General features: G+C 39.5%; 1 protein-coding gene across 1 annotated transcript; it reads right to left on the reverse strand.

Annotated features, from left to right (window-relative positions):
* Positions 1-436: 436 nt before the first annotated feature.
* LOC124150964 (sodium-coupled monocarboxylate transporter 1-like) lies at positions 437-27988 on the reverse strand. The gene is made up of 15 exons (XM_046523179.2): positions 27617-27988; positions 25852-25920; positions 25545-25596; positions 25180-25247; positions 23135-23215; positions 22905-22978; positions 20573-20710; positions 10080-10215; positions 9419-9507; positions 8176-8288; positions 7134-7204; positions 6188-6274; positions 3559-3779; positions 2244-2350; positions 437-1413 (listed from the first exon to the last, which is right to left on the reverse strand). The coding sequence occupies exons 1-15, from the start codon at positions 27941-27943 to the stop codon at positions 1214-1216; spliced, it is 1833 nt and encodes a 610-aa protein (XP_046379135.2). The 5' UTR covers positions 27944-27988; the 3' UTR covers positions 437-1213.

A 27988-nucleotide genomic window follows, 5' to 3' on the forward strand; every position in this document is an offset into this window, starting at 1 on the left:
CGCTGTCCAGTCCGTCTCCATGAGGTGTACATGATAGATAACAGGTCACTTAATGGCCTGTTGTCATATTTCACAATATAACGTGCTTCAGTCAAGTGACTTGCTGATAATTTATTCCGGACATTTGAATAGGAAAGAAAGTCGTAAGAAGCGCCTAACGGGATCAGGTGGTCAGGCTTACTGACCTGTTTGATGCATGTCATTGTAACCCAATTGCGTGGATCGATGCTCATGATCTCAATCACTGATGATCTGGTCCAGATTCCATTATTCAAAGACCGCCATCATATATCTAGAATATCGCTGAATGCGGCGTTAAATAACAACAAAAAAACACAAACAAAGAAAAGGAAAGTGTATTTCCGGACAGGATTTGTTTGTTTGTGGAAAACTATTAACGGTGATACAATTTTCAGCCCTTTCGTGGAAAGCCAAACACTTTGAGCTTGCGTGTTCAGTGTCATAAGGCAAACACCTTAGGTTGTTTTGCTACACAATACATTTTCAATGTACCTGTGCGCTCTCATGCACTTTGTCGGAGCTCTAAGTTTGTCACGACGCGAAAAGCTGCAAATAAAGTACTCAGCTGTTGATGTAATCATTCAAAATTTAGAACACTGCCACCGTTCATGGAATTCCTAACCAAAGCTCTTGATAATAAACTATAGTTGTTAATTGTTCAAGATTTACCTCATGTCATCGGTTTTGATTTTGTCATTTATCCATCTACCATCACACCATTCATCCGTTACCAGTACACTTTTGCACTTCCAAATAACAATGCTCATATCAATGACATTCTCATCACCAATTTCTGCATGTCCTTGTTACAAAATAGCAATCATTTTTTTTATTCTCGGAAACAGTTAAGGCAAGGTCTAGATCTGCTAATTCTTGAATAAATAGCTTATGATATACAATAAATCTATCTACACCAGGCTTAACTTTTGAATTGCAACATATAACTGATCCAAAATGTCTAATGTTATGGGGACACTCAAAGGGACAAGATCGATTTCCATTTTTAGGATTTTTCCCAAATATTTTGTCGTATTGGACCAAAATTAATAATAAGAATAGAGCGTGTCTGAACAGTGGTTAAAATGACGCTAAGCATAAATTCCCCAACACCAGTCGGTTAAACAGTTAAATGGTGATGTACATGTTGTTTGAAACGTCTTTGTTTTGAATTTCATCGTTGCTTGGCCCGACTTTAGACTTGCTGTGGCGTCCGTGTTGCCGTGTTGAAAGGGACAGGTAGAGTTTCGTCATGGCTGTTTTTCCGGCTGGGTACGTAAGTCTCATTCCCTGGTAAAGGTGTCAGCTGCATCCCGCTTGTACTCGACAGTTTCCACAGTCGCCGCGCAAACGGAAAGAGGAGTTGCGGGTCCACTGTTTGAGGGTATCGGCTTGCTGTCAGAAAGAAAGAACATGTAATGGGATTAGTATTTCTCTGGGCAAACATACTTGATTTCATGAGGTGAGTGTGTTCGCTTTGGTTTACGTCGCATGTTAGCAATATCTCCGACCATAACAGGACTGCCTGTAAATAATCGACTCTGTGCCAGATCTCGGATTGCATGTGCAACGGTCCACAATGAAATTCATTTTACCAAGAAACTTTTAGAATTCTGGGTTCTGGTTGGTTCGCCAGAGGTATCGAACCTATATTAGACCATGTTCTTGCTGATGACCAAAAGAAAATACTTATTCAGGAGCACTTCTTTAGCAAACCCGCCCATCGAAATACATGTTAACAGTAGTGTGACACAATTTGAGTGCCCACATGCAACCATAGGGCCAATGAAGGTTCTTCTATGAGCATATAATGACATTGTCACAAGGCATTGTACAAGACACATGTGAGTTGCGTCCCTTATGCATGACAGGATTCTATGAGAATGGTTTGATTCAGATTCGCTCTGATTATATTTTTTTGCCCAGCACCATATCAATGCCTATAACAAATGGTAAATAGCGAAGACCTAACTCACCTCTCTCTTACCAACGACTAGACTCCCACGCGCCTGACACAACTGAAATGCCATTCAAATTGGCGTACACACATATAAAAGTGACAAAACCCTTTCCATATTCATATGAAATATCTGCCGAAACCATAGTGAATTGTACGATTCCGGCGGTTTAATGAGCTTGTGTTTAAGAATCACTATCAAGTAGTGATGATACCAGGTGTTTGCGAAAAGGTATATACCATATGTTTATACACTGGCTGGACTCACCGGTGATCCAACTTGTGACCACACCAACAACCAGCACCACCAGGAAGCCAATGAAGCCGTACCACACGTAGGACACATCATATAGGTAGAATGGCACTGCAGACAATCTGTGGAACCACAGCATAGAGCTGATCCTTATTTGAACATGCTGTTTCAGAATACTTAAAAGAGAGTTAATGCCCAGCAATATCCCGGTTATATTCCGATGGTCTGTCAAACAATGAAGTCGAGCCCAAGTAGCCATTGACTGAAAGCAAGATCTTGAGTCACCTTCGGATTTACCGGAATTGCACAAAGAGGATATTCGGACAATCTAAATGTTTATTACCTTGGATTGACAATAACGTTTATGGTACATAAGTTTCCCCTGAGAGGAACCACATAATTGAAAGTAGATCTATTCCTACTGCTATTTAAATTCTATAATAATTCTTTAATGACAATCGTCGGTAGGTAAAGGGATGGTGTAAATCCTGCTGGGGTACCATGAAGGTAGCAGAAGTACCGTAAGTCCCAGTGGTCCCATGTATGGTGGCCTAACTTTGGTTGATGGTGCGCTAGATCTATAGCCCGTTTTATAATGCATTGTTATACATCATGATGTGTTTCAATGTTTTCATACTAGCTTTGATACAAATCTGTGACATTCTAGTTATTTTACTGTCCTTTATTGACAGGCTTTATATATTCTAAATTGATTTGGTATTTATGTATAACTTTGTGTACTTAGGATGTGGCTGAACTATTGCCGATGTGACTTTAGTTTTGAACGCACTCACTCACTATAAGGTGCAGGGAACTTGAATGGAATTCCGTGTAGAGAAGGTTAAGGGACATAATTGACACATTTTAATCATTCCACCAAGAGAGTGGGTGAGATTGGTTTAATGCAGCTTTGAATAGTATTCCCTTTATGTCACGGCATGTCAGCTTAATGTGGGAAGGAAGCCCAAAGTGATGCAGGCCGCAGACGTTTACCTCTTGGGTGAAACCCATGAGGACGGGTATGGTGCTGACAAAATGGAGTGAATTCTACCAATGGAGCTTCAAACCGTTCGCTCGAAAAAAAACAGAAATACAATTTACAATCTTGGACAATTGCATTTACTGCAAATTTATTTTGATTTACCTTTCAGCAAAACATATTGAGTTAAGAGCCGGTGTCATCAAGAATGGAGTTTACTTTGTGAATGCATGTTTGAAAAATCGAACGAGTCAACATTGTCAGCTCCAGGCTAACCTGGAAATATTACAAAATTCTAATCTGGAATCACAGGTTATTATACACATGTTTTTGTTATAGTTAAAAACATACCCTTCGTGATGAGAATTCAGAATATAATCTTGTGGGAATGTTGTATTCAGAATCTTTGGGGTTGTGAATGCCATGGTACTATTCGCCTCTAGATAGGATTCTCCTGGGCATGCATCTAGAGGTGCGGGGTTTAGAGTGGTCGGCTTGACTCCATGAAGTTCTTGTAGAATGCTGAGTGTGACAGTCACTAATAGAGCTGATATACCTCCACACAGAGCTCCCTACACATGAAAATGAAAACATTTCAAGTTTAGCTTAAAAATTCATTGGATTAATAAACAATATTCCTGTCACGACAAATTACAAACGAATTGTGGTATTGACACATTCCTTTCTAATCTGTTAAAATCTGGTATTACATTATTTACAAGGAGAAAATAAAACATCTTGTTCTTTGGAATTAGATATTGATTATGAACATCGACTTTGTGAAATGTGTAATTCGGGTTGCATTGAAGATGAAATACATTTTGTATTTATATGTCTTGCATATTTTGATTTGAGACTTAGGTTAATAGAGAAAAGCAAAAGTGATTTGAGAGGTATAATTTATGCATCATTCATGTATGAATTATCAACAGATGGTAATCGATTGTTCAAGACTGGCACACATCGTTGTCATTGACCCAGGTTCCATTTGACACACATGTAATAGTAAAGTTTCATGGCGAAGGTAATCTATTCTCAATATCTTGTGTGGCCACCATTAGCGTCCCATGGCATCGTCGTCCCATGGAAGAAATCAGATCCTGAATTGTTGACCTGGGAAATGTTTAACCACTCTGCCTGGAGTGCGTGTACCAACTGTCGGAGGTTCTGTGGCTGTTGGCTGTTGTTCGTACAGTGCATCCCGTAAATGTTTGATTAGGTTTAAATCTGGAGACCCTGAGGGCCATGGTAGGACCTGGATGTTGTGATTCCTGAACAAGTCTGTTGTCAGTCTTGTTTGGAAAATGACATTCGCTTCTTGCATAATGAGGAGGACGCGTAAACGGTTTCTCACTGTTTGGGCTGATATCCTACGTAAACCTGGCATTGCCATAGTTGGAGATGTGGCCGAGGTGGTTCTTTCACGTAAGTGACGTAGCCGTATGAATCTGTCCTGTGCTCTAGTTGTGATACGTGGTCGACCGGACCAGGGAAGGTCCTGTGTTGTTTCATGGTTCTGATAATGGTTCCACGGTCATGTAATGGTGCTTGGTGCAACGTTGAAAAACCTGGCTGCAGCTGAAAATGATTCTCCTGTTTTCAGTTGATTTGTTGGATTGATAACGTTTGTCGTGGCATATTTTCGCTGTTCAATTGCTGTAACATTGCGATCGCATGTGTTGCGAGTGAATCATGTAAACAGTTTCCATACATAACAACTTTATGCTGTGATATTTCATCATTTCCGAACAAGAGCCAGTCAATGTTTCATAAAATCCGTAATTCACCATAGTTCACACATTGCCGACATGGCATACCCAATAAAAGTTCAAAATCTTGCCGACATGACATGTCAGTTAACACCAAAACCCGACCTGGGAACTGACGACTTCCGTCTTGCTATCGAGCATTAGGAAAGCTACAATTGCGTAACATCAGACTTCACTGGGCTGTGAGCTTTCCATGGCTTACATATAGACAATGTGAAGTGAAGTGTAATTGGTCAGTGTTGATCACTGGCAATCTGTACACAAGCAACACAAAATATAAGAAGGTATGTACATTTCATGAAAACTAAGTACATTTTATATATTCTTCATGAAAAGAAAATATACATATATATATAACACAAGCAAATGCTAACCGAACTTTTTTTGTAGCCGAACAAGTCATGTTGCACGTGAAAGTCTTTGGTATCTTTCGTCTCTCACGTGGTTGTGTTTTTACGATTTTCCAATCTGTTCACCAAATGTATGTCGTACCGCGTTCTTTACACACAAATAAATCCCATTTCATGAGGAAATGACCAATTCATTTTTAGTATTAATTTTGTATGGATGTCAGCAAAACTCAGATATCTACTTTGCGTTTCTGTTTTGCAGAGTATGTATTGTAACAGTAAAGGTGTGATGTCGCTGATAATGCTAACAAAGTGAAATACTCATTTTGTACTTCTGAATACAGCGAAACATGTGAAAAAAGCCCTGAGTACACGATTATCAAAATTGTCACTGTCAAATAAATAATTGTCACAATTGCGCTTGCCTTCTGTAAACATCACTTATTTCTTTCAAATGTTCATGGCCTATGGCATCTCATATAGAAATAAAGATATATACCAAGATACTCTTATACGCAATGAGAACCATCGTCACAGTTTCAGTTGTGAACTGGAAGAATCAGTTGGAAGCTGTGTTCAAAATAAGTGCCTGCCAAAGGGCCCGTGGCAGGTGGATCTCGTGTCGGTCCCGTAGTATTAAATTTGTATTGGACCCTAGGGATTGACCATTTGATATTCTGGAGGCTGGGATTTTGTCAGGAGATTAGATATTTTTTCAGTTACATCTGCAAAACCAGACATATTATTGATTAAAACTGTCAGACTGAATATGTTTATAACGAAATGCACCTTGCAACAATGTAATTGTTTTGGGAAACAATTTTTAAGTTTTAACAATCTGAAGCAAAGTTATTTTTTTACCACTTTGTTGGCCTTTGGGAAAACAGCTCCCAGGAAGAACATTCCTAACACAGGACCGCCACCAGCTCCCCACACAGCGTGTGTCATCTGCAGCAAAGGAGGGAAGTTTGCACACTGAACACTCTGAATCGATTTGTGTAAATGGAAATACTTCATGTCATAATGTAGCAAATCTGAACTTGAAGCGTGATGCAATTGTTTTTCTAAGAGGTTTATACCTCATTATGTATGTATACTAAGCATGATTTTCTGTAAATAAAAATATATAATATCAACAAACAAAAAAATGTGCTGTAATGAAGTTTTTTGGATGGTGATATCCCATTGATTATGATGAGTTCAGAATGCCCTCTCGTATTTTGTAATATTCATATTCGTATATACGTCAATAGGACAAGAAACGGACCTACACTAATACATGAGTATGCCTGTCTAGACATTACAGTCTGCGCCATGTGTCAAACTGTGGCAATTTGTATGTGTACTCAGTACATCCTTAACCTATAAACTGAGAAAACAGACAAACAAAGCGTGCTTAGAACAATGTGAATCAAACTAAGTGAAACTGACAATTTAACTGGGACTATTTCCTCGTAAGGTCAGTAGGAGGCATGGTGGCACAGTCGTCTCATGCGCCGGAAACTCCCTGTGCAGAGCTGTGTCCCCTTGACACGCCAGAAACCAGATTATGGGTTCGAATCCCTGTTCGTCACGCTTATGTTTCTTGGTACCCGTGCTCATGGTCTTCATCATAGTGGTTAATGTCTGCATCATTTCGGACTTTCCCCCTATATCAACCTGACACGCCGTGGTATAACTGGAATACTGTTCAAATACGGCGTTTAATCCAACTCTCTCACCCACTCAAAGGCCAGGTACACCTGATTTAACTTAGTAAAATTAAATATGTATGGTAAGAGGACTTTTCATGTTTCGTTGCACCAACCTGTGTTATTGGCCCCTGGAGTGATCGAATCATATACGCCATTCCTATAGCCAGGAGTCCGTAGAAACAAACTGAAAAAATGACAGCACAATGGGACAGTGGTACCAAGCTCTTGGCATTGGGACAATAAGGAGTACACAAGCACGGGATCTCTCACACAGTGTTCAACACATGACTTCTCAAATACAATGGAACATCAATTATTATTGACAAAATCGATATCAGTAATTGATTTTCAAATATGATTAGCACTGCTGCGGCTCGAACGCGATTCACTGGCTTCCTGCCTGAGTTAATAAGTGACTGTATTAGCACCCCATAAACAAGCGTGCGCAATTAAGTAAACAATAAAAAATATATATTGTGCATGCTTGTTATTGACGTCCCACCCTCCCCATTCATCACTCTGAGGAAGCCACAGCCAGTTTCCGAAACACTGAAAAGGGGTGTCTGATGGCATGAACGTGTCAGTTTCCCTGAGACCGAAAAACGTTGTTGGATCGTAAGGCGTGTCAGTTTCCCTTAGACCAAGGAGGATGGGTAAGTCGAGTGCATTGGAGCGTGAACCAACAGAAACGATGTAGCTTGGTGATTGAGCTGCTGGTTGGGGGTTTTGCGCACGTGGATTATCCCGGTAATTTGCATTTTTGCCTAAAGAGGTACTATTTGATTGATGCATAATCACCATTTTATTGCATGTCAACGGCTTGAATTTCATGACGAAATGTAACCAGGTGTCAAACTGAAAATTAATTGTTTGAAGAACTTCATTTATCATCCAAAACCTGTTACCATGACATCCCAATCCAATGACATCACTAATGGCTCTGCTACTGAAGACGTTAGCAGTACTTTTTTACACTTAAGACACTACTTATTACTGTCTAGGAACTGAAAAAGTTGGAAGAATGATGTTTGACGAGAAATAAAAGTCGTGCCTCTTGTCGTAAGTCTTGTGGAGTGACCGTTGACACTCTGATATTTTTTGCATAGATCAATTAAAAGGAAAATCATTTAACAAGACATTTTGAGTCAATATTACCTGCCAATTTAGCAATGATTGTGGATGTCCTTTCTGAAGATCGGCGCAGTGGCACGACCAGGATATCTGCCACTGTGTTGGCGGCCAAAGCGTTGATGCCAGAGGACAGAGTACTGTGTAAAAGTATTTGTCTCACTGGTAAATAAAAGCGACATAAACATTTCCACAACCACAAGAAATTTCTGTTTAGAGAAGAGTCGATTGTACGACAACATATAAACGAAGATGTATACATGAGCATGTGTTTATGAATCACACAGTGATGATACCAGCTGTTGGTTTAAATGTGAGCGTCTCCTGCCCCACTGGTGGCACCCTTGACAAACACATGAAAAGACAAGTCAGTTATTGTCCATAAAAAAACGTTGGAACATATGGTACAAGTCAAACTATGGAATCGCATCGGCCATACATTTTATCACTTCTAGTATATTACAGTAACACATTTTGAAAGCTTGATCAAACAACTGTTAAGCTAGAATCGTATGACGCGCTCTGAAATATTCATAGAAAGAGCATGTTCGATTGTACCTCAGAAATTGTAAACTGTAGACACTAAAGGCTGGACCTGCTGGAATATTGCTTGACGTAAAGGGAAAGTTGACAAATGGAAAGCTGAAGTCATTCGTCTTGCAATGGAGCCTTGTAGAAAGTAATTTTGTCACCCTGGATCTAGATCAATAGGAAAATATAACCACTGGACCACCATTCATTGTAATCTGTTTGCCATTCATGCCCCCCGAAGTCAGACTGGTTATACACTGACGTTAGCGTTTCATATTATTAGCTTTTTGTCGCTGATATATCCAACCACGGAGTCACATTTATATTTCTATAAGGATTAATTTTGCAAAACAGTGGTATAATATATTTTTTATAGGATATATAAAATGAACCACTGTAATATCTATAATGGAAGATGGTTGAAAACCTTTTAATCTGTATCATCCGAGAATAGAGAGCTTTACACAACTTTTCAACTGTTGGATTATCCACATGTGATGATGTTCAATGTCTCTAAATGGAAACAGTTACAGAAAAGATTTACGACAATATATTTAATATCTATTGCCTCAAGCGAATCTTGTAGTCACAGATGGTGACAGGGGTGTCAAATATGAGGTATAAGTATTATTTTGGCAGCTCTTATTAGTATACCAGACAATCTGTAGCTTGCACTTGTCTTTTCGACTGCTCACCTCACTCCTAAAACTAACAACAGCTGCCCTGACGCTGACATTACCTGAGCGCTCCACTGAACAGGGAAGACATGTAGAGTCCAGCCAGGCCAGGGTAGGAGCCGAGGATGTCCAACACAAAGTAGGGCATCATCTACACAGAGACGTAGTACACTGGCATTGGATGACATATCAAGAGAAAGAGCGACAAAGAGTCTCATCTTATCTGTCTCACTGTGAAAGATTGTAAGAATATAGATCCCAAAAAACATCGTAAGAGGTTAGTAAATTCGATTCTCATGATATCATTCACTGCTGGATTATCTGATTATTTTATAGATTGCTGGATGTAATGTAGCTGGAATATTGTGCGGAGCGGCATTGCACAACAAACCAACCCATAGATTTTCCGATGCATAGAAAAATATCACTCTAAACAAAACCACTCTTAACACACCACAAGGACAAAATCAGAAAGAAAGACTCAACTCGATAACGATATGGTCATGAAATGAACACTGATATGTGGTGAATAAAAGGGCTCTGGCATAGCACAGTGCATAAAACTTTGTCTTGTTAAATCGAAGGCCGAGTACAATTTCCCACACGGTTACATCAAGTGCATTCTATGTGACCTTCCGTGATAGAATTGAAATATTGCTGAAAGCGTCTTATATTCGAAACGTCCGCTCATTTACAGTAAGAATGGAATGAATCAAGGTGTACCTGGTTCCTGTTTGTGATGTAACCAGCCTCATACGGGTCACACTGGGTGGTGAAGACGTAGGCGGCCAGTTGCAGCCCTGTGATCACCAGCAGAACACCGTATATGAGAAGCATTGGTATGTTCAGTAAGAAGGCTCTGTAACGAAGAACAGTGAGTGAGTGAGTTGGGTTTAACACCGCTTTTTAACAGTATTCCAGTTATATCGCGGCGTGTCAGCTTAATGTGGTGGAAAGCCCAAAGTGATGCAGGGCTCAGACGTCTACCACTTCGGTGACCACGGGTATGGTGCTGACAAACATGGAAACATAATCGGGGCGAACCGGGATTCGAACCCACAATCATAGGTTTCTGGCGTGCCCAAGGGACGCAACTCTGGACAGCGTATCGCGGCGCATTAGACGACTGGGCCCCCCGTGCCCCCCGTAACGAAGAACACTTTATTGCATTGGCGCTTTCCTCAATAGTATGGCTCTGTAAAGAAGAAAAAGCTTCAAACCAATAGCTTGGGCATGGGCATGTAAGATTAAAAGTAAGTAAAGAACACTGTGTATCGGAGGCATGGTTATGTTTAGTTGGAGGGGTTTGTTAAAGCAGAACATATTGCAAACAAATGTGCAAAAGTCGGTTGAAGAAAGCTTCAGCAAATATGGAATATTAATTTGGACTATGCATCATGGTTTGGTGCCCTCTTGTTGAGTCTTGATATCATTCATCTTTACAATTTCCCCCGTGGGGACCCGGGTAGATAAGAATGTGTCCTCAGCACCCCATTGCTGGTCGTAAAAGGCGACCGAATTGGGCAACCCGTTGTCGTTGGTTGCATCCCTGTGTCGGCGGAGGACGGGAGTCTTGAGGTTGAGGGCAGTGGTTTCAGGAATAGCTTTCTTTTGCCCAATACACCACTTTGACCCTTACTTACCCTAGACGGGTTGATGGTCCTATCAATTGCCTGGCCATACTGAACCCTGTGCGTTATCTTATTTAGCACAGATTTGACCTGATTTCTCCTTGTATCAACTCTGTTCAAGCTGTTTTCAACATTTGTATATATTTGCTTGTTGAAATATTTGCAATATTTGCATTGAGTCTTAAAGCCCAGAAGGCGGTGGCTCATGGGCCAGTCTGGTGGTACATTATTTCCGCTTGATTACACCCTCTTGGTATCAATGGTGCCGCCTGTTTGAAGCCCATAGGCATTTGGCGTAGTCCTTGTGGATACTCCATGGTGGATGGGGAGCCAGGAGGGTGAACCACAAACCATACCACCCTGAGTGCTCAAAATCCCCCCCCAAAAAAAAAAAACGTTATCAAACTGATGATACTGATGATGAGTAGGATATGATCAACAGATTGTGTTATCTTGAACGTGAAACTTGCATTCGATTCATTGTTGCAGTGACAATTGAGAAAAAGTTGACTTCTTGTTCTCCATTTTAATTAGAAGAAGCAATTCAAAGCATTGCTGGAACTATTAAGGAGGTTACCTAAATTAGCCTTGTTGCAGTTCTAAAAGAATATGTAAATAGATTCATGGAAACAAAATGGTTTGAAAATATGTTAATCAAATGCTATCCACACAAATCCTTGAACCTTAGCAAAGGAATGTTGAGGCCAAGTGTTACAACTTTAAGAAGGATGGAGTTTATTTACCTTCTAACACTTACCTCCTTAAGTTTGATGTTCCACAGTCGCCGGAATCAATTAAAGTTAAGATGCTTTTTTTATGAGAATTGACATGTATCTGAGGAGCCAGATATTTGGGCATGGGCAGCAATCATGTACCTATCGTGCTGCCTGCTACCGTTTTGGAGGCAAAGGTCATGATAGCAGCGCATGTACTTCTGAATTAAATTGTGTTCATTGCTCAGGTCCACACATGACATTATCTAAAAAGTATTCAGTTTGGCAGTTTGAAATGACCATTCAAAGCATAAAAACAGAAAAGAATATTAGTTTTTTCAGATGCAAGGAAGTTAGCTGCTTCAATAACATTGCCTTGAGAGGTAAGTCAACCTAAGCTGAGGCTATGAAACCGTCTAAAAATCAATTCACTGTCAAACTGACTTAACTTGGGTGAATACAGACACACCAGAGAGCATTTCGTGATCTTACTTCTTCATTTACACCAACTGAATCTTCCAACAAACATAAAAAACAACAGAAGCTCAAACCACTTCTTCTCCACTTGAGAAAAAGAAAAATATGAATAAGGACTATTAAAAAAAAACAAATAAAACTGATCGAAGAGATCAACAGGTTTGGCATTCTAGACGATATGGAAGTGTCACACCATCAGAGCACCCACTCCAAGAGCCATTCTCCTAAGAAAAAAGGCCTGAAGCGCTCTCCAATAAATGACAAATACGCTAATAAAATGACATTTTCGAGGTATTAGTGCTAATTTTGAGGAAATAAAACTGTTAGCTCAAGAGTATAACCCCTAGGCATTTAGCCTCCGGGAACCGTTTCAGAGAGATGATCATCCAATAAATTTACGCCAGTATGATACTAACAGTTCGATTGCAAGTATTACCAATGGTAAGGCCTCTGGTGATGCAAGTATACTAGTGAAACAGGGTACACTACATAGCCCTATTGCCCCATATATGAACCTACAAGTCGTTGCAGTATGTATAAGTTTACATATTGCAATAACTGTGCTCCTTATATATATACCTGCATCATATCAAATGGGATCTGGATCATCTCACTGACCAGCTTCCCAAGCCGTTCATTATTGTGTGCGAGTTAAATGGTCACAATCCCTCATGGGGTTCATCTACACATAAAAGCAAAAGTACTTGAAGACATTCTTGATAAGCATTGTCTATGTCTGCCTAATGATTGAAGTAACACCTACCTCCACCCGGCAACAGGTACATACTAAGCGTTGGATTTGTCCATTTCTGACGCATCATTATTTAATAAATTTTCTTGGTCATGGTGATTTGTGCGGCAGGGATCACTTTCCTACCGTGCTTAAATCTATATCTCATTTTGTGGATAGTTCCATTTCCAAATGGCTATTTTCCAAGGCTGATTGGCTGTCAATTAGTTCTTTGTCTGGTACTAAATTGAACGTTGATCACCTTATGAATGAAGGCTGATTGGCTGTCAATTAGTTCTTTGTCTGGTACTAAATTGAACGTTGATCACCTTATGAATGATCATGACCAAATTAGACTGTTTTCTGATACATTAATCAGCATTACCAACTCTACGTGTTCAAACACCAAAAGCTAGAAAGACCAGGAAAGAGGCTGAAAGAGTTTATAATAAACATCCAACTCAATATAACTTAAAACACTTGGAGATACGAAGAGCTCATGGAACCATCCAGCAAAATAAACGAAGCAGCTGGAGACATTTTGTTTTCAAATTGACTACACGTACTCCACTCAATAAAGTATCGAATATGGTTCGAGGGATAAAAGGGCGCACTAGCAGTCTTCAACACGCAAAAGCTGATACTGAGGCATTAACTTACAAAAAAGACATTGCTAAAAAGCTGGCAGAGACAATTAGTAAATATTCATCGTCTCCAAACTATGATCCCAAATTTCAAACGTATAATAGTCTGCAGGAAAAGAAGATTCTTAATTTCACATCCGATAAATCTGAAGACTACAATGAATTTTTATCCTTGTGTGAACTGCAAGAGGCTCGAAACAAAGTTAATGATACAGCATATGGGCCAGATGATCTCCATTATCGATTATTGAAACATGTACCTGAGTCATCTTGTTTAACCCTCTTGTTCATTTTCAATCATATTTGGGAATAGGGCAATTTTCCTTCTTCTTGGCATGAGGCTAATATAATTCATGTGCTAAAACCAGGAAAGGATCACACGAATACTTCTAATTACCGTCCAATAGCTTTAACAAGCTGCATCTGTAAAACCATGGAACGAATGATCAACAGGCGTCTTGTCTGGTATTTGGAATCTAATAACCTGATAACTGATATACATTCTTGCTTCAGGCATCAGAGGAGCACCATTGATCCTCTAGTTAGATTAGGGTCATGTGTACGCAATGGTTTTATTTATTAACAACATGTCGCATTAATGTTGTTTGTTTTATTTAGAGAAAGCCTAGAATACAACATGGAAATATGTCATCTCTATGATATGGGTCTTCGTGGCAGTTTGCCTGATTTTATCACACGCTTTTTAGAAGATAGACAATTTAAAGTTAAATGGGCTCCACAATATCTGAGATAAATGATCAGGAAAAAGTGGTCCCTTAGGGAAGTCTTTTTTATCAGTGACACTTTTAGCATAAAAATCAATAGACTTGCAAAAGTGTTAAGTGATAATTATGATGGTTTGTTATTTGTTGATGATTTCAGTGTATATTGCCGTTGTAGAAATGTGAATACCATTGAAAGAAAGTTTGCCTCAATATAATATATAAATGGTCTCTAGAAAAAGGGTTTTTAGTTCTCTAAAACTAAAACGGAAATTACATAAGGATCCAGAATTGACTTTGAATAATATTCCAATAAACGCAGTCAAAGAAGCAGTCAAGTTTTTGAGACTTACCTTTGATCATAAGTTATCTTTCATACCTCATATAAAAACATCTGAAGGCTAGATGTTTGAAAGCACTTGGTATCTTAAGTATGCTACCAAATGCTAAATGGGGTGGAGACCAACACACTCTGTTACATCTGTATAGAAGATTGATTCGATCTAAACTTGATTACGGTGTTTCATATATGGTTCAGCCCATCAATCGTACATTAAAGAGCTTAACACCATTCATCATTAAGGTCTAAGCTTGTGTCTGGGTGTATTCGAACTTCCCCTGTTGAAAGTTTATATGTTGAAACTAATTAACCGTGTCTTGATATCAGATGGATAAATATGGCCCTGCAATACGTCACAAAACCCCATTCCAATCCATCCAATCCTGTGTTTAACATGGTTTTTAATCCTCCTTATCAGACTTTATATGACAAGAAACCTAGCTCAATTCCTCCACTTCGCATTCGTGTTCAACAACAATTACAGATGCGGATCTAAATATTTCTTCAGTTGCAACTTATAAACTACATGAAGTGCCACCGTGGCTGTAAATACAACCCACTATCAATTTGGAGTTGACGAACTTGAAAAAGACAGATACGAACTCCTTATCATACCAACAAGCCTTCCTAGAACTTAAACATCAATATACAGGGTATACAAGCATATGCACTGATGGATCCAAATATGGGGATAAAGTGTCAGCTGCAACTTACAAATGAAGGTACTCTATCATTACGATGAACTGATGGAAGGTCTACTTTTAATGCAGAGGCCAAGGCTATACCTTTAGCTTTGCAACTCATTGAATGTTCGAAAGAGTCCAGTTTTATCATTTTTTCTGATAGTTTATCCTGTTTACAGGCAACAACCGTAAAACTGACCATCCCTTTTTAGTTGTATTCCTTTCCACAGTCCTATGACTATCAAGCACCTTTTGTTGGAATGTGTGGATTGTGCACTTATTCTTCAAGGTTTTTATACTGTTCAAACTATTTCTGAACTTTTCAATACCGTTTCTAACCACTTAGTTTTAGCCTACTTTAAAGAAATTAAACTGAATGAGAAAATGTAGATTTTAAATTTTGAATGTCAGTGTTTACTGTTTACTGTGATAAGGGACTGAAGTTTTACCGATCGTCATCATTTTAACATTTTATAATCCGACTTACACAATATCAATCAGTGTGTCGCCTCAGTGTGGAAAAATCATTCTTGATGATGATACGTTTTGGCCAGAAAATGTAAACTGCCGCGAGTGGGTGCCAAGGAAATACTGGTATGGTCAGGACGAGGATAGTTCACGCACATTCCATAGCAATAAATAATTATGGGGAAATGTATTAAACTTCAAGTGATGCTACCATTACTTCTAATAATGCTCATAAGCAGACTTGCAACATGGAATATACGAGGCATCGTTAAAAGCGAGCATGAACTGTCTTCCAGATTAGACCACTGTGATCTAATGTTTGTGTGTGAAACATGGCTTGATAGACAGAATGAAGACACCCGGTATCACATTAACGACCAATTTGCAGTATTTACTAAATGTTCTGTGGGTTATCCCCAGGGTCACAGAGGCTTTGGTAGAGTGGCGATATTCGTCAGAAAATCAAAACAGTGCAAGGTCACACTTCTGGATACCAATAGCCAGGACCGTATGTTAGGTCTAAAACTTAAAACGAATGAAGAACTGATCTATGTCATTGGAACACATCTGCCATCTTCCAATAATTTGGATAGTGTATATATAGATGCTCTTGACTTTACCATGGCGATGTATGATCAATATTCACACGAAGGTGACACTATTCTCCTGGGGGATTTTAATGTAGATCTGCGCAAACATCTTCAACCCACAAGAAAACGTGCGACATATTTGCAGAGAGCACTCACTGAAAGAAATCTTATTTCTATTGTTCCTCTGGATAATCAGTCTCAATATACATTTTCAACAAAGAATAATTCTTCGAGAACTCTCATTGACTATGTTTTTGTACATTAAGAATACCTCCCTTGTGTAACTGGACATATGATTGATTGACACTAGTGTGCCCTACAGTGTGTCTGATCACTTGCCTGTAATTGTGTATCTTAATGTCGCCGGTTCCAGTAAACACTATGGTGGTGACAAGATTGACTGGAAAAAAGCAAGTGAAGTTGACTTGATGCTCTACCGGTATGAGACTGAGAACCATCTCCGGGAGACGTGCGTTGATGTGTCATGCTACTCAACTCCTGCAGAATATATCAACTCCTACAACGACTTTATGGTACAGGCACTCAGAGATTCATCAAACAACAGTATACCATGCTCCAGATATCGCTCGTACCTGAAACCATATAGGAAAAGAGATGGCTTGAAACCTCTCCATAATGAAATGAGACGATGTCGCGGACTCGGGAAAATCTCATAATATAGACGATGAACACTATAGAAAGTACAAAAACGCTAAACGTGAATTTCGAAAACGCCATCGCAGATCAAAACAACGCAGTCTTGACGATAAACTCTGCGAAATATCGAAAGCTGCTGAAGTGGACATTAACGAATATGTGAAAGTGACTAAACGCTTATCGAGACAGAATGGACAAATGTAAAAATTAACTGTTAACGGGATTTCTTCAACGACGCCAGAGGACATATGCTCAGCGTTTGGCATGTATTTTGCTGATTTAGCTACACCTGTAATATCTGATTGTTTTGATGAATCTTTTGCTTCTCATGTAACGGAAAGAGTAGAATTAATTGAAAAGATCTATAAAAATCCTGATGTGGAAAAGCTTTATTTACGGCTATCCGATCCTTTTACCTCCCAAGAGGTTTGGTGTACTGTCAAGTCCTTGAAAATGGGAAAATCCCCTGGTCCAGACTGCCTAACTAATGAACACCTTAAACGTGCAGGTAGATCATTATTTGGCCATTTAACTACAATGTTCAATGCTATAATTAAATATGAACATATACCATCTTCTTATCACGTACATGTAGGCAAGATCTTACCAATTCACAAAGGTCATGGTAAGAGCAAGGCTGACCCAAACAATTACAGAGGGATTACCTTAACATCTGTCCTCAGTAAGCTTTTTGAACGCCTCCTGCTCTTCAGAATTGAAAAGTGGGTAAACAGAAAGTGTGTTTTTCCGCATCCGTTACAATTCGGATTTCGCAAAAATGCAGGGGCTGAAACAGCCTGCTTCAGCCTCCTCGAAAACATTGCATACTATACGGAAAGAAAATCAGTTGTTTATTGTGCATTTCTTGATAACGCAAAGGCATTTGATAGAGTATGGCTTGATGGCTTATTCGTTAAGTTATATGACATGGGTATAACTGGTAAAACATGGCGTCTTTTGCGTAATGCCTACTCGTCCATGCAATCATATGTTACATACGCAGGCTACAACTCAGATGTATTTTCTATCTATCAAGGTGTTGGTCAAGGACGTGTATTATCCGCCTGGCTCTTCACAGTGTATATCAATGATCTCATTTGCAAGCTTGATTGCTCTGGCTACGGCCTCCGCTTACCTTGGGGTCACTATCCAGGTCAACTGCTAGCAGACGATACAACCATTGTCAGTAGCTCTCCATCAGCACTGCAAAACCTGCTAGATATTGCTCACAATTATGCGTGTAGATGGCGTCTGGTTTATAATGTGAATAAAAGTGCAGTCGTAGTATTTTCGCATTGTAAATATAATGTACCCGACCCTCATGTTTCCTGTGGAAAGATAGAATTGCCACACAAACATTTTGTTACGTATGCTGGTGTATGCCTAAGTGACAGTATCTCAACACTCGAACGCTCGCGTATTGCATGTGAAAAACTGAAAAGACTTATTAATGTAAATCATAACAATGGCTTGTATTTCGGTGGGTTGAACCCAATTGCAGCTGTGCGAATACTACAGAGAGTTATCTTGCCATGTGCCTTATATGGATGCAATGTATGGGGGCAACTTACTGGTAGAGAGTATGAATTGCTGGAAAAACCACAGCGCTACTTCAGTAAAAAAGTACAGGGTCTACCAAGACTTACACCAAGCGAAGTTGTATTGGATAGTCTAGATCTTATTACCATTCAGGCATACATTGATAAACAAGCTCTGCTCTTATTTGGTAAACTGTGTCGATCTAGCTGCGACTTCTATTTCAAACAACTGTTTATTGGCAGACCTTGGCAATACAAATGTCAACCAGACTTTGACAAAAGATGTTATAAATCTCCCTGTTTTAACATGCTGCGCCTTGTACATAAATACGATCTTTTCCATGTCTTGAATGATTACATAGCTAATTGTAGTGTTCCCAGTAAATGTAAATGGACTAGTCTTGTGAATGAAAAGATAAGAAATGTAGACTCTGTTAGGCTATTGAAACAAATGTGTGACCGACAGGACCTGTTAAGATATACTGGTATCAGATCAGAAGGTCAACACAGGATTTGGCAACTTTCATTACGATTTCCTTCAAAGTTTTATGTTCTGTCTAATATGGTCAAAATAGGATGCTCCAAGATAGAATCGCGAGAATGTCATTGCGGAACTGTAGCCCATGACATAGTCAAACACATTTTTATGTCATGTACTATAAATATGCAAGAAAGAAATGAAATGTTCGAAAATATCTTTGATATCACAGATGCGAATTCCTTTGTTGACCTTTGGTCAAATGATGATGATGTTATCATGTCTTTCCTCTTAGGTGGACTGCCTGATTGCAAGAAAGACCTTGAGCTTGAGATATGGGGCGAAACTATGTTACTAGTCTCTCATTACGTTAACAAGTGGCAACACTTGTTCATGCCCCCTTCACCATGACATGTAACTACTTTGTTTAGTTTTAATCTAATTCAAGTATCTACAATGTATCTTATATTATGTATCTTCTGTACTGGAGGAAATAAAGACAATCTATTTATCTCCATTCACCATTAAGGTCTAAGATTGTGTCTTGGTGTATTCGAATTTGCCCTGTTGAAAGTTTATATGTTGAAACTAATTAACCGTGTCTTGATATCAAATGGATAAATATGGCCCTGCAATACGTCACAAAACCCCATTCCAATCCATCCAATCCGGTGTTTAACATGGTTTTTAATCCTCCTTATCAGACTTTATATGACAAGAAACCTAGCTCAATTCCTCCACTTCGCATTCGTGTTCAACAACAATTACAGATGCGGATCTAAATATTTCTTCAGTTGCAACTTATAAACTACATGAAGTGCCACCGTGGCAGTAAATACAACCCACTATCAATTTGGAGTTGACGAACTTGAAAAAGACAGATACGAACTCCTTATCATACCAACAAGCCTTCCTAGAACTTAAACATCAATATACAGGGTATACAAGCATATGCACTGATGGATCCAAATATGGGGATAAAGTGTCAGCTGCAACTTACAAATGAAGGTACTCTATCATTACGATGAACTGATGGAAGGTCTACTTTTAATGTAGAGGCCAAGGCTATACATTTAGCTTTGCAACTCATTGAATGTTCGAAAGAGTCCAGTTTTATCATTTTTTCTGATAGTTTATCCTGTTTACAGGCAACAACCGTAAAACTGACCATCCCTTTTTAGTTGTATTCCTTTCCACAGTCCTATGACTATCAAGCACCTTTTGTTGGAATGTGTGGATTGTGCACTTATTCTTCAAGGTTTTTATACTGTTCAAACTATTTCTGAACTTTTCAATACCGTTTCTAACCACTTAGTTTTAGCCTACTTTAAAGAAATTAAACTGAATGAGAAAATGTAGATTTTAAATTTTGAATGTCAGTGTTAACTGTTTACTGTGATAAGGGACTGAAGTTTTAGCGATCGTCATCATTTTAACATTTTAAAATAATGTTGTCTGAAGGAAACGGATTTTGTTTTTCTAGCCGCGAATAGCTGGAATATTGCTGATGCGGCTAAAAGTAACAGTTACTCACCCATTACTTACATTTTGGATCCTTTCATTGACCGAATTGCACACATTCTCTGCATGGTTGCTTGGTTGAACATGTTGACGTACCAGTTGAAGAAACCTCCCAGAAATAGTCCCCAAACAGTGTGGCGAACGCGGGGATCGGGGCTGAGCCTGCAGAAACATTTGTACTAATTTAAGACTCAAGGGAGAGGATAATTACTCACTGTCATAGGCTGTATATCAGTGGTCGCCTGGTGTATGCTGTAATCTGCAATCGTACTGTAATCCAATCCAAAATCAAATAGACCAATGAAGATCCGGGGTTGAATACGTCTTCAGCAACCCTTGCCTGCCGTAAACGGCGACTATGCTTGTCGTCTGAGGCAATTAATGGGATCTGGTGATCAGGCTCGCTGACTTCGTTGATACATGTCATCGTATCTCAAGTGCGTTGATCGATGGTCATAATGTCAATCACTGGATGTCCAGACTCGATTATTTACAGACCGCCGTCATATAGCTGGACTATTGCTGAGTGCGGCGTTAAACAACAAACCATCAATCAACCAAACCATCAAAATCAAATTACTTCATTAAAATGTTAGACAGGTTCTTGTTGTGACTCCACACTCATGAACGGATAACACATGTAACATTAGAATAATATAAAATAATAATGCTTTACATTTAATTAATAAATAGAAAAATATTTGATTTATATGCAAAAAAGAACCAAGTTCAAATGTGTCAAAACATGTGATTTGTCTATCCTATATGTCAAACTGATCCATCGGGCATTTGTCACTAAACGTGTTGACCATACCTGCAGTTAAGTTTCTTTCGTCAAAGGTTCAGGACAATTTGTCAAAAATGAAAATAATGTCATCTGATATTCAATATGTGAAATGCTGGACTTCATCATTAAGAACAATGTGAAATTTGGGGATGAGACATTTAGGCAGGGAGTAGGCATCCCCATGGGCACCGACTGTGCTCCCCTTTTGGCTGATCTCTTTCGTTAGGCATACAGAAGGTTTGCTCGGATTGAAAAAATCTAAACAGGGGAATCTGGAACTGAGGCGTTTAACGGATGCTGCGGGTATATTGATGATGTGATATTTAAAATAGTTCAAATAGCCAATTCCCTTCCACTGATTTGCCCACATGAATCTACTTAGATCTATGTATAAAGATTCAGAATGGCAAAAACCTCTCCAAAAAGACTGCATGACAAGAGAGATGACTGCACCTTTCCCAATTTCCTTTATGTCAAACAATATTCCGGCAGCTTCAGGCTTCAACAACTTTTGAGGTACAGTCGAGCACATACTCTCTACGAAAATTTCAATGAGCGTCACACAACTCTTGCTCAAACATGCAAAGCCTCAGAAAGTCTTTCTAAACGTTTCTTTTTTTAAGAAATGTGGAGGATATTTCTAATATTGACACACCAGTGACAAAAAATAGGTCAGATCCAATTCCCTACTTAGGCTTGGACCATGTATTCACGTGTTTTGTCCCTGTATTATAATAATACCTTTAGTGATATTAACTTGAATTAAAGTCAACTGGTATATGCAGGCAAGGCCCCGTCTTAACGATCATGTATGAGTGAAATGAGCTTGTGAGCTAACATTCAGTACGCAGTTCAATAGCAAAATTGTCATATGTAACCTATGTTTTTTGTTCAGTCCAAACATTTAGCGACATTCATGCCTATTCATTGTCCAAGACACTCTTTGAGACCGAAGGCCGAGAAGGTATGAAACAGCAAACTTGCAGGCTCACTTGCCTGTATTTTCCAGCTCACTTGGGTTCCACAAATTTCGTGTCTTCGGGTTTCATTTCTAACCCGCACTTTTCCAGCCGTGTCTTCTAGTTCTCAGACAACTAATGTTTGAATCTGACTGTAAATGGCAATGTCATTTGAAACAGACACTTTCTCACGGACATATTTGTTCCGATTCGTTACAGTCTGACTGTTGTAGTTCTTCGTGCTTCTTGCCTTGATTGACAGGCCCTAAGAACTTTGTTTTGATCCTACACTCTATTGATTGGCTACTGACTTGTTAAGTTGTGTGCATACAGTTACTTGATTCATGTCACGCCACGGTATATTTCCTACACCTGGAATCTTTATCAATCTCGTCATTTTTGTCTGCCGTGATATATGCATCTTTTTTAACCTATTGTAGATAACACTTATTTACTTACAAGGATTGACTGTGTATTTTCTTAAGCGGATTCATACAGTTTACACATCGATTTTTCGATTCATATCTCAATGAACCCAAAATGATACACAGTCAATCCTTAAATAATTAATAACATTTTCATGTCTTTGTAATCAAAACAAATTACCCACTCGTCAAACTGTATACGTCCTTCCTGGTGGTTGATTTCCCAAACTTTCTGAAGAGTCCCAATCCTGCCAATGCTCTGGTAGAAAGAATAGGTAATGATGGTTTATTTCAGAAACTGACGTGACCAATTTTAGAACTTGGTTCCAAATGTTTATTAACCATATGAAAATAACATCATTAAGTCATCACATTATGTGATAGAATGTAGACACGAACACGACTTTTATCTCACCAGCACTATAACCAGCACCATGCCCCCTAACATGAACACAGACTGCAATACATCCGTCCAAACCACGCCCTGTATGCCGCCCTGAAATAACATGGGAGGGAAAATAAAACCTTCTCCATATACACATTAGTTATAGAGGAAGTTGATCAGCTTCATATACTCTTCAAAAACAACAACTTGACACTGACTTTCAAAATGTAATAAATGCGATTGTTTCAAAATAGGACACAGAAACCATAATTGAAACACTGTTTGAAGATCAATGTACACAATGTTCAAAACATTAATCGTGTCACCTAGACAGACACACGTACACGATACAGTTAATGTCACAGGGGTACAGAAAATGTCAGTATCGGTTGTGCCCACCACGTGCATCAATCACCGCTTGACACCGACGACCCAAAGATGCAATCAAGTTGTCAATAACACGCTGTTGGATGTGCTGCCATTCATGCTGAAGTGCATCAAGAAGCGCCGGAAGTGTTTGGGGCGGTGGTTTACTTCTGCGAACGCGTCGATCCAACTCGTCCCACAGATGCTCAATCGGGGACGAATCTGGTGACCGGGTTGGCTAAGGTGATGTCTGGATGTTGTTGTGCTGTAAGAAGTCCTGACAAACACGTGCAATATGCGGTCGAGCGTTGTCCTGCTCGAACTGTCCGCCATGACGTTGACGTGGAAGGAAGAACCTAAGGCTGTGATGAGTTCCGGCCCATACCATGACACTCCCGCCGCCAAATGGAACAACCTGCTGCACACAGTTGGGGGCGTAACGTTCACCCCGATGTCTGTAGACACGTGCGCGCCCATCAGCACGTGTGAGTAGAAAACAGGATTCGTCAGTAAACAGTACATTTCTCCTTCTTGCACGTGCCCATCTAACCCTCTGTTGGCACCAAAGCAGACGGTCCGCCAGATGACGTGGGGTCAATACATGACGTCGAACAGGTTTTCGTGCAAAAAGTCCAGCCTCCCTCAGTCTGTTGCGTACCGTTAGATCTGAGATATGTGTGGTTGTAGACGTGGCTGTGGTAGTGCGGTCTCGGAGGTGTCGCAGCCGGATGTATCGATCTTGTGCTTGGGTTGTCACCCTTGGTCTTCCTGACCTTGGTCTGTCGTCAACTCTGTATCGGGTCCACAGTGCGGAGATTGTCTGTCTGGATACGCCAAAGTGCCTGGCCACTTCTTGCTGAGTTGCTCCAGCTTGTAATCTCCCAATGGCGTTGTTCCGTTGAGCTGCATTCAGTCTTGGCATTCTGTCACCACCTCTACTGCCGTTATAAGGACTGTATGAACAGCCGTTGATGTGGAGTTTTATACCCATTCAGCAGGGGGGCCTGCATGCCTAAATGCAGGATCCTGTGCTGCATGTTTTTTACAGGCGGTTGCGTTTGGGTGAAGCTGTAAAATTGATCCCCAAACGCTACGTTTATGTGCTTTGCATGTGTTTTCGCAAGTTATAGATACATCATCTTTCTGTTTGACCTACTTGGTTTTCATTGAATGTTATTATTTTAGATATTTGGCAAAAAGTGGTTTTACATCTATGTCAAGTTTCTTTTTTTGAAGAGTATATATACATTGAAACACATAAAATGTAATTATGCAATCAAATGTCAAATCTGTAATGCATACTCTAAATAATGAAATCAACACAAATAAGGAGACGCAGGTACCAGTCCAGTCCCGCACATACAAATTGTCACGACATGGAAAGCGATTCATAGCATTTTCTTGAAAATAATCCTGTCCTCATATCAGCAAAGGAAAAATGGTACAGGTACCTCCTTTAGTTCCCGCACACATTCTTCTGAACTTAGGATATGTGTGTGGACGTCATCATGTTCAATAATACAAAAACAATTAGTTATATGAATATATCAGTCAACATATGGCAATATTTGTATATGTGTACAACAATCCAGTGATAGAATATAGATCTGCGAGGATTCCCAGATAACCTGCAGTTTTACCGCGTCTTTAGCACAAAATAAAACCTAGCCTAAATGGAATCTCCACACCGTTTTGCAATGATTACTCACAATTGATGTGTAGACCGTGCCGACGAGTCCGACAATTACAATGGACATCCAAAGGGGAATGCCTGCAGCTGGAGAAAAAGCAAAGAAGATCCGTGCTGAAGATTACGTGCTTGAGGAATCAGTAGGAGAAGAATGGATTCGCATGAGGACATACAGTTTGGTGTGTTTCCAGATGTGTAAGTGTTACTGATCCCCAAAAATAACGCAAAGGTAATTAACATTCCAAGTCTTATGTTTATCAACATTTCCCGTAGCACTCCTTCACTACGTCTATTCAGACATCATTGATGTCACCTAAGAGAATATAATGTATATCCTTTTATTGCAATCGAACTGCCTTGTTACCAGATGATTTATTTACTTACATACTTGGAGAGCCAGAGCAGGAGAGAATAACGCCACAGCCATGTATATAACCTAGATATTAAATCCATAGGATTAGACTATACCATATTACAAGCTAAAAGTCTGCAAATCACTTACTAAGAGCAGGCTAAATTAAGTAGAATCTTGCACATTGTAACATTGTTCAAAACAATGGATGTCTGGCGAACAATGTGGTGTAATAGAGTAATTTGAAAACTTTGATGACTGCTTAAATTGGTATCAACATACACAATTTAGAAATGGATAATTCTTCTTCAGACATGATACACTGTTTCCGAGTCTTACCGTTTGTAACATTCCAAGGAATGTTCCGTATATACGCACTGCAGTTGAATCAAATCTTCTTCCAAGATACTTAAAACCGAAAATGTAGGCAATTGATCATATGCAACAATCACAAAACGACATAAACCGTCAACGATCATCCATCGAAACAGATGTGTCAATTGTCAAAGGCCAATTGTTTTCTCCAAATCATCAAAAATATCATCTTAAAGTGTCTCTAACAATGATATCATAGTGCTTGTTGTTGCCATTGAGTCCGATGGTTAGTACATGCCGATAAGTTTGTCTAATAGCATAATATATATTTAAATATATAATGAGGGCGTCATGGTCAATGATAAATATAAAAATCTTTGGAATAGGCCCGTATACAGCCTCAGACCAATGCAGGCCGACAAACCTCATCTATTCCTTTTTGATAAATCCAATCAAATAATTTATATCATTGAATTTTCTTTCCCTTTTCACACTAATGTGATTGACAAGATTCAGGATAAACATGGCAAAAAAGCGGACATTGCTTTCGTAATGTCACGATTGCATTCCAAGAACCAAGTTGTCCGACTCCCAATTGTTCTCGGTTTGGTACCTCCCAATCTGTTGACTGACGTCGTTAGATGACCCAGGGTTTGCTACCAGGATACAGACCTTCTTACAGTCTGGTTAATGCCGAAGGCTGCATTGTTTGGCACTCTATACATTCTCCGAAAGGTTCTGAGTAGATTTGACTGGGGAGGGCTTCCTGTGAGAAGTCCTATTCGCTGTTTGGGCTGCATGTAAAAGGCACAAGGGCCCTGAGCTGATGATGAGTCTAGCCAGCCTGACTGTGCAAGAATAACCCAAACCCTCTATGATGCATTTTTTTAAATTTTAATCTGACCATAATAATCAAAAGAAGTGACAAACATTTCCAGAATAATAGGAAACCTCTTCTAAAAGCAGAGACTATTGTACGATTCCGAATATATTATGAGGATATGTTCACGAATCTCTATCAAATGGGATGTATGTGCCACACACGTTTGCACCCGTCATAAACACATCAATGGCAGATCAGTTCTTCACCTGAAGTTGCAACCTGATCCAACAACATTTTAAGGCAAGAGCGGTATGACAGTCTTTTAAATATTCAAAGAAAGAGTATGCTCGATTGTACCTCAAAAGTTGATAAAAAAGACTGGAGCTGTAGGAAAATTGTTCGACAAAAAGGGAAAGTTGGCTATTGACAAGTTTAAGTAATCTCTCTTGTCATACAGTCTTGTGGATAGTTATAGTCACTCTTCATGCATAGATCTTAACATGAAAGAGATAAGGCTGTTTCACGTGTGTCTTTTTTTTCAATGTCAGTTGGGTAAATCTGCGGAAGGGAATTGACTATTTCACCATTATTGTATAATATCAGATAACCGATCCACCTGAAGCCAAATCAAGAGGTTCTTTAACTGTTGACACTAATGATTCAGTGGTAGTTGGAAGCTTCTGATCACCGTATTCGTGTTTCTTGTTTACCTTTGAACTCGGCACTATTCCATCTCTATAACGGTGGCATGTAAATAATCGAATTTTGACCAGACAAATCTGTTTGATATTATGAGAAACGCCCAATGCCATCGGGATGCACCGGGAAACTATGAACCAAGTACCCGAGTCTGACCGTCCGATCCATTCAATCCAAGCGTACATGCATAACATAATGGGGACCTATCACAACCTGGAATCTGCTTTACTTGTTAGTTTAATCTTGTGTAGCATAAAGTGTACCTACCTCAAATATACTGACAATGCGTAACGGGTATAGAAGCGGGAGACAAGTATAGACGCCGGCAAGGTAGGTGAAACTTCGGCTTATGAACAGGTAGATGATCATAGTTCCGTATGTGTATATCTCCGCGGGGTAGCCCAGTAAGGACACTGCCGATTGCGTGGTTACGAACATGGAGATAGCAACGGAGAAAACTCCCATCTGTCGGTTCCCCAGGAGGTAGGTTTCTCTTGTGTTCTTACTCCTTACAGCGAAGAACACCCCGATACCGAATGATAAGGCGAGCATCATTCCAATGACAATGTAATCGGGGGTGTTTAGAGTTTGCATTGTGATCTGAAACAAAATACTGTACTATACTCCTATACTCCTGTC

Source organism: Haliotis rufescens, unplaced genomic scaffold (assembly GCF_023055435.1).
Source record: "Haliotis rufescens isolate VD_foot unplaced genomic scaffold, xgHalRufe1.0.p SCAF_12, whole genome shotgun sequence".
Classification (NCBI taxonomy): domain Eukaryota; kingdom Metazoa; phylum Mollusca; class Gastropoda; order Lepetellida; family Haliotidae; genus Haliotis; species Haliotis rufescens.

Coding starts and splice junctions, on each gene's coding strand:
- LOC124150964 (XM_046523179.2), bottom strand. CDS start 27,943: ATGCAAACTCTAAACACCCCCGATTACATTGTCATTGGAATGATGCTC. Junction 20,711..22,904: donor GGACGTATACAGTTTGACGA/GTGGGTAATTTG, acceptor ATGTTTCTGCAG/GCTCAGCCCCGATCCCCGCG. Junction 9,508..10,079: donor ACATCACAAACAGGAACCAG/GTACACCTTGAT, acceptor GTCTCTGTGTAG/ATGATGCCCTACTTTGTGTT.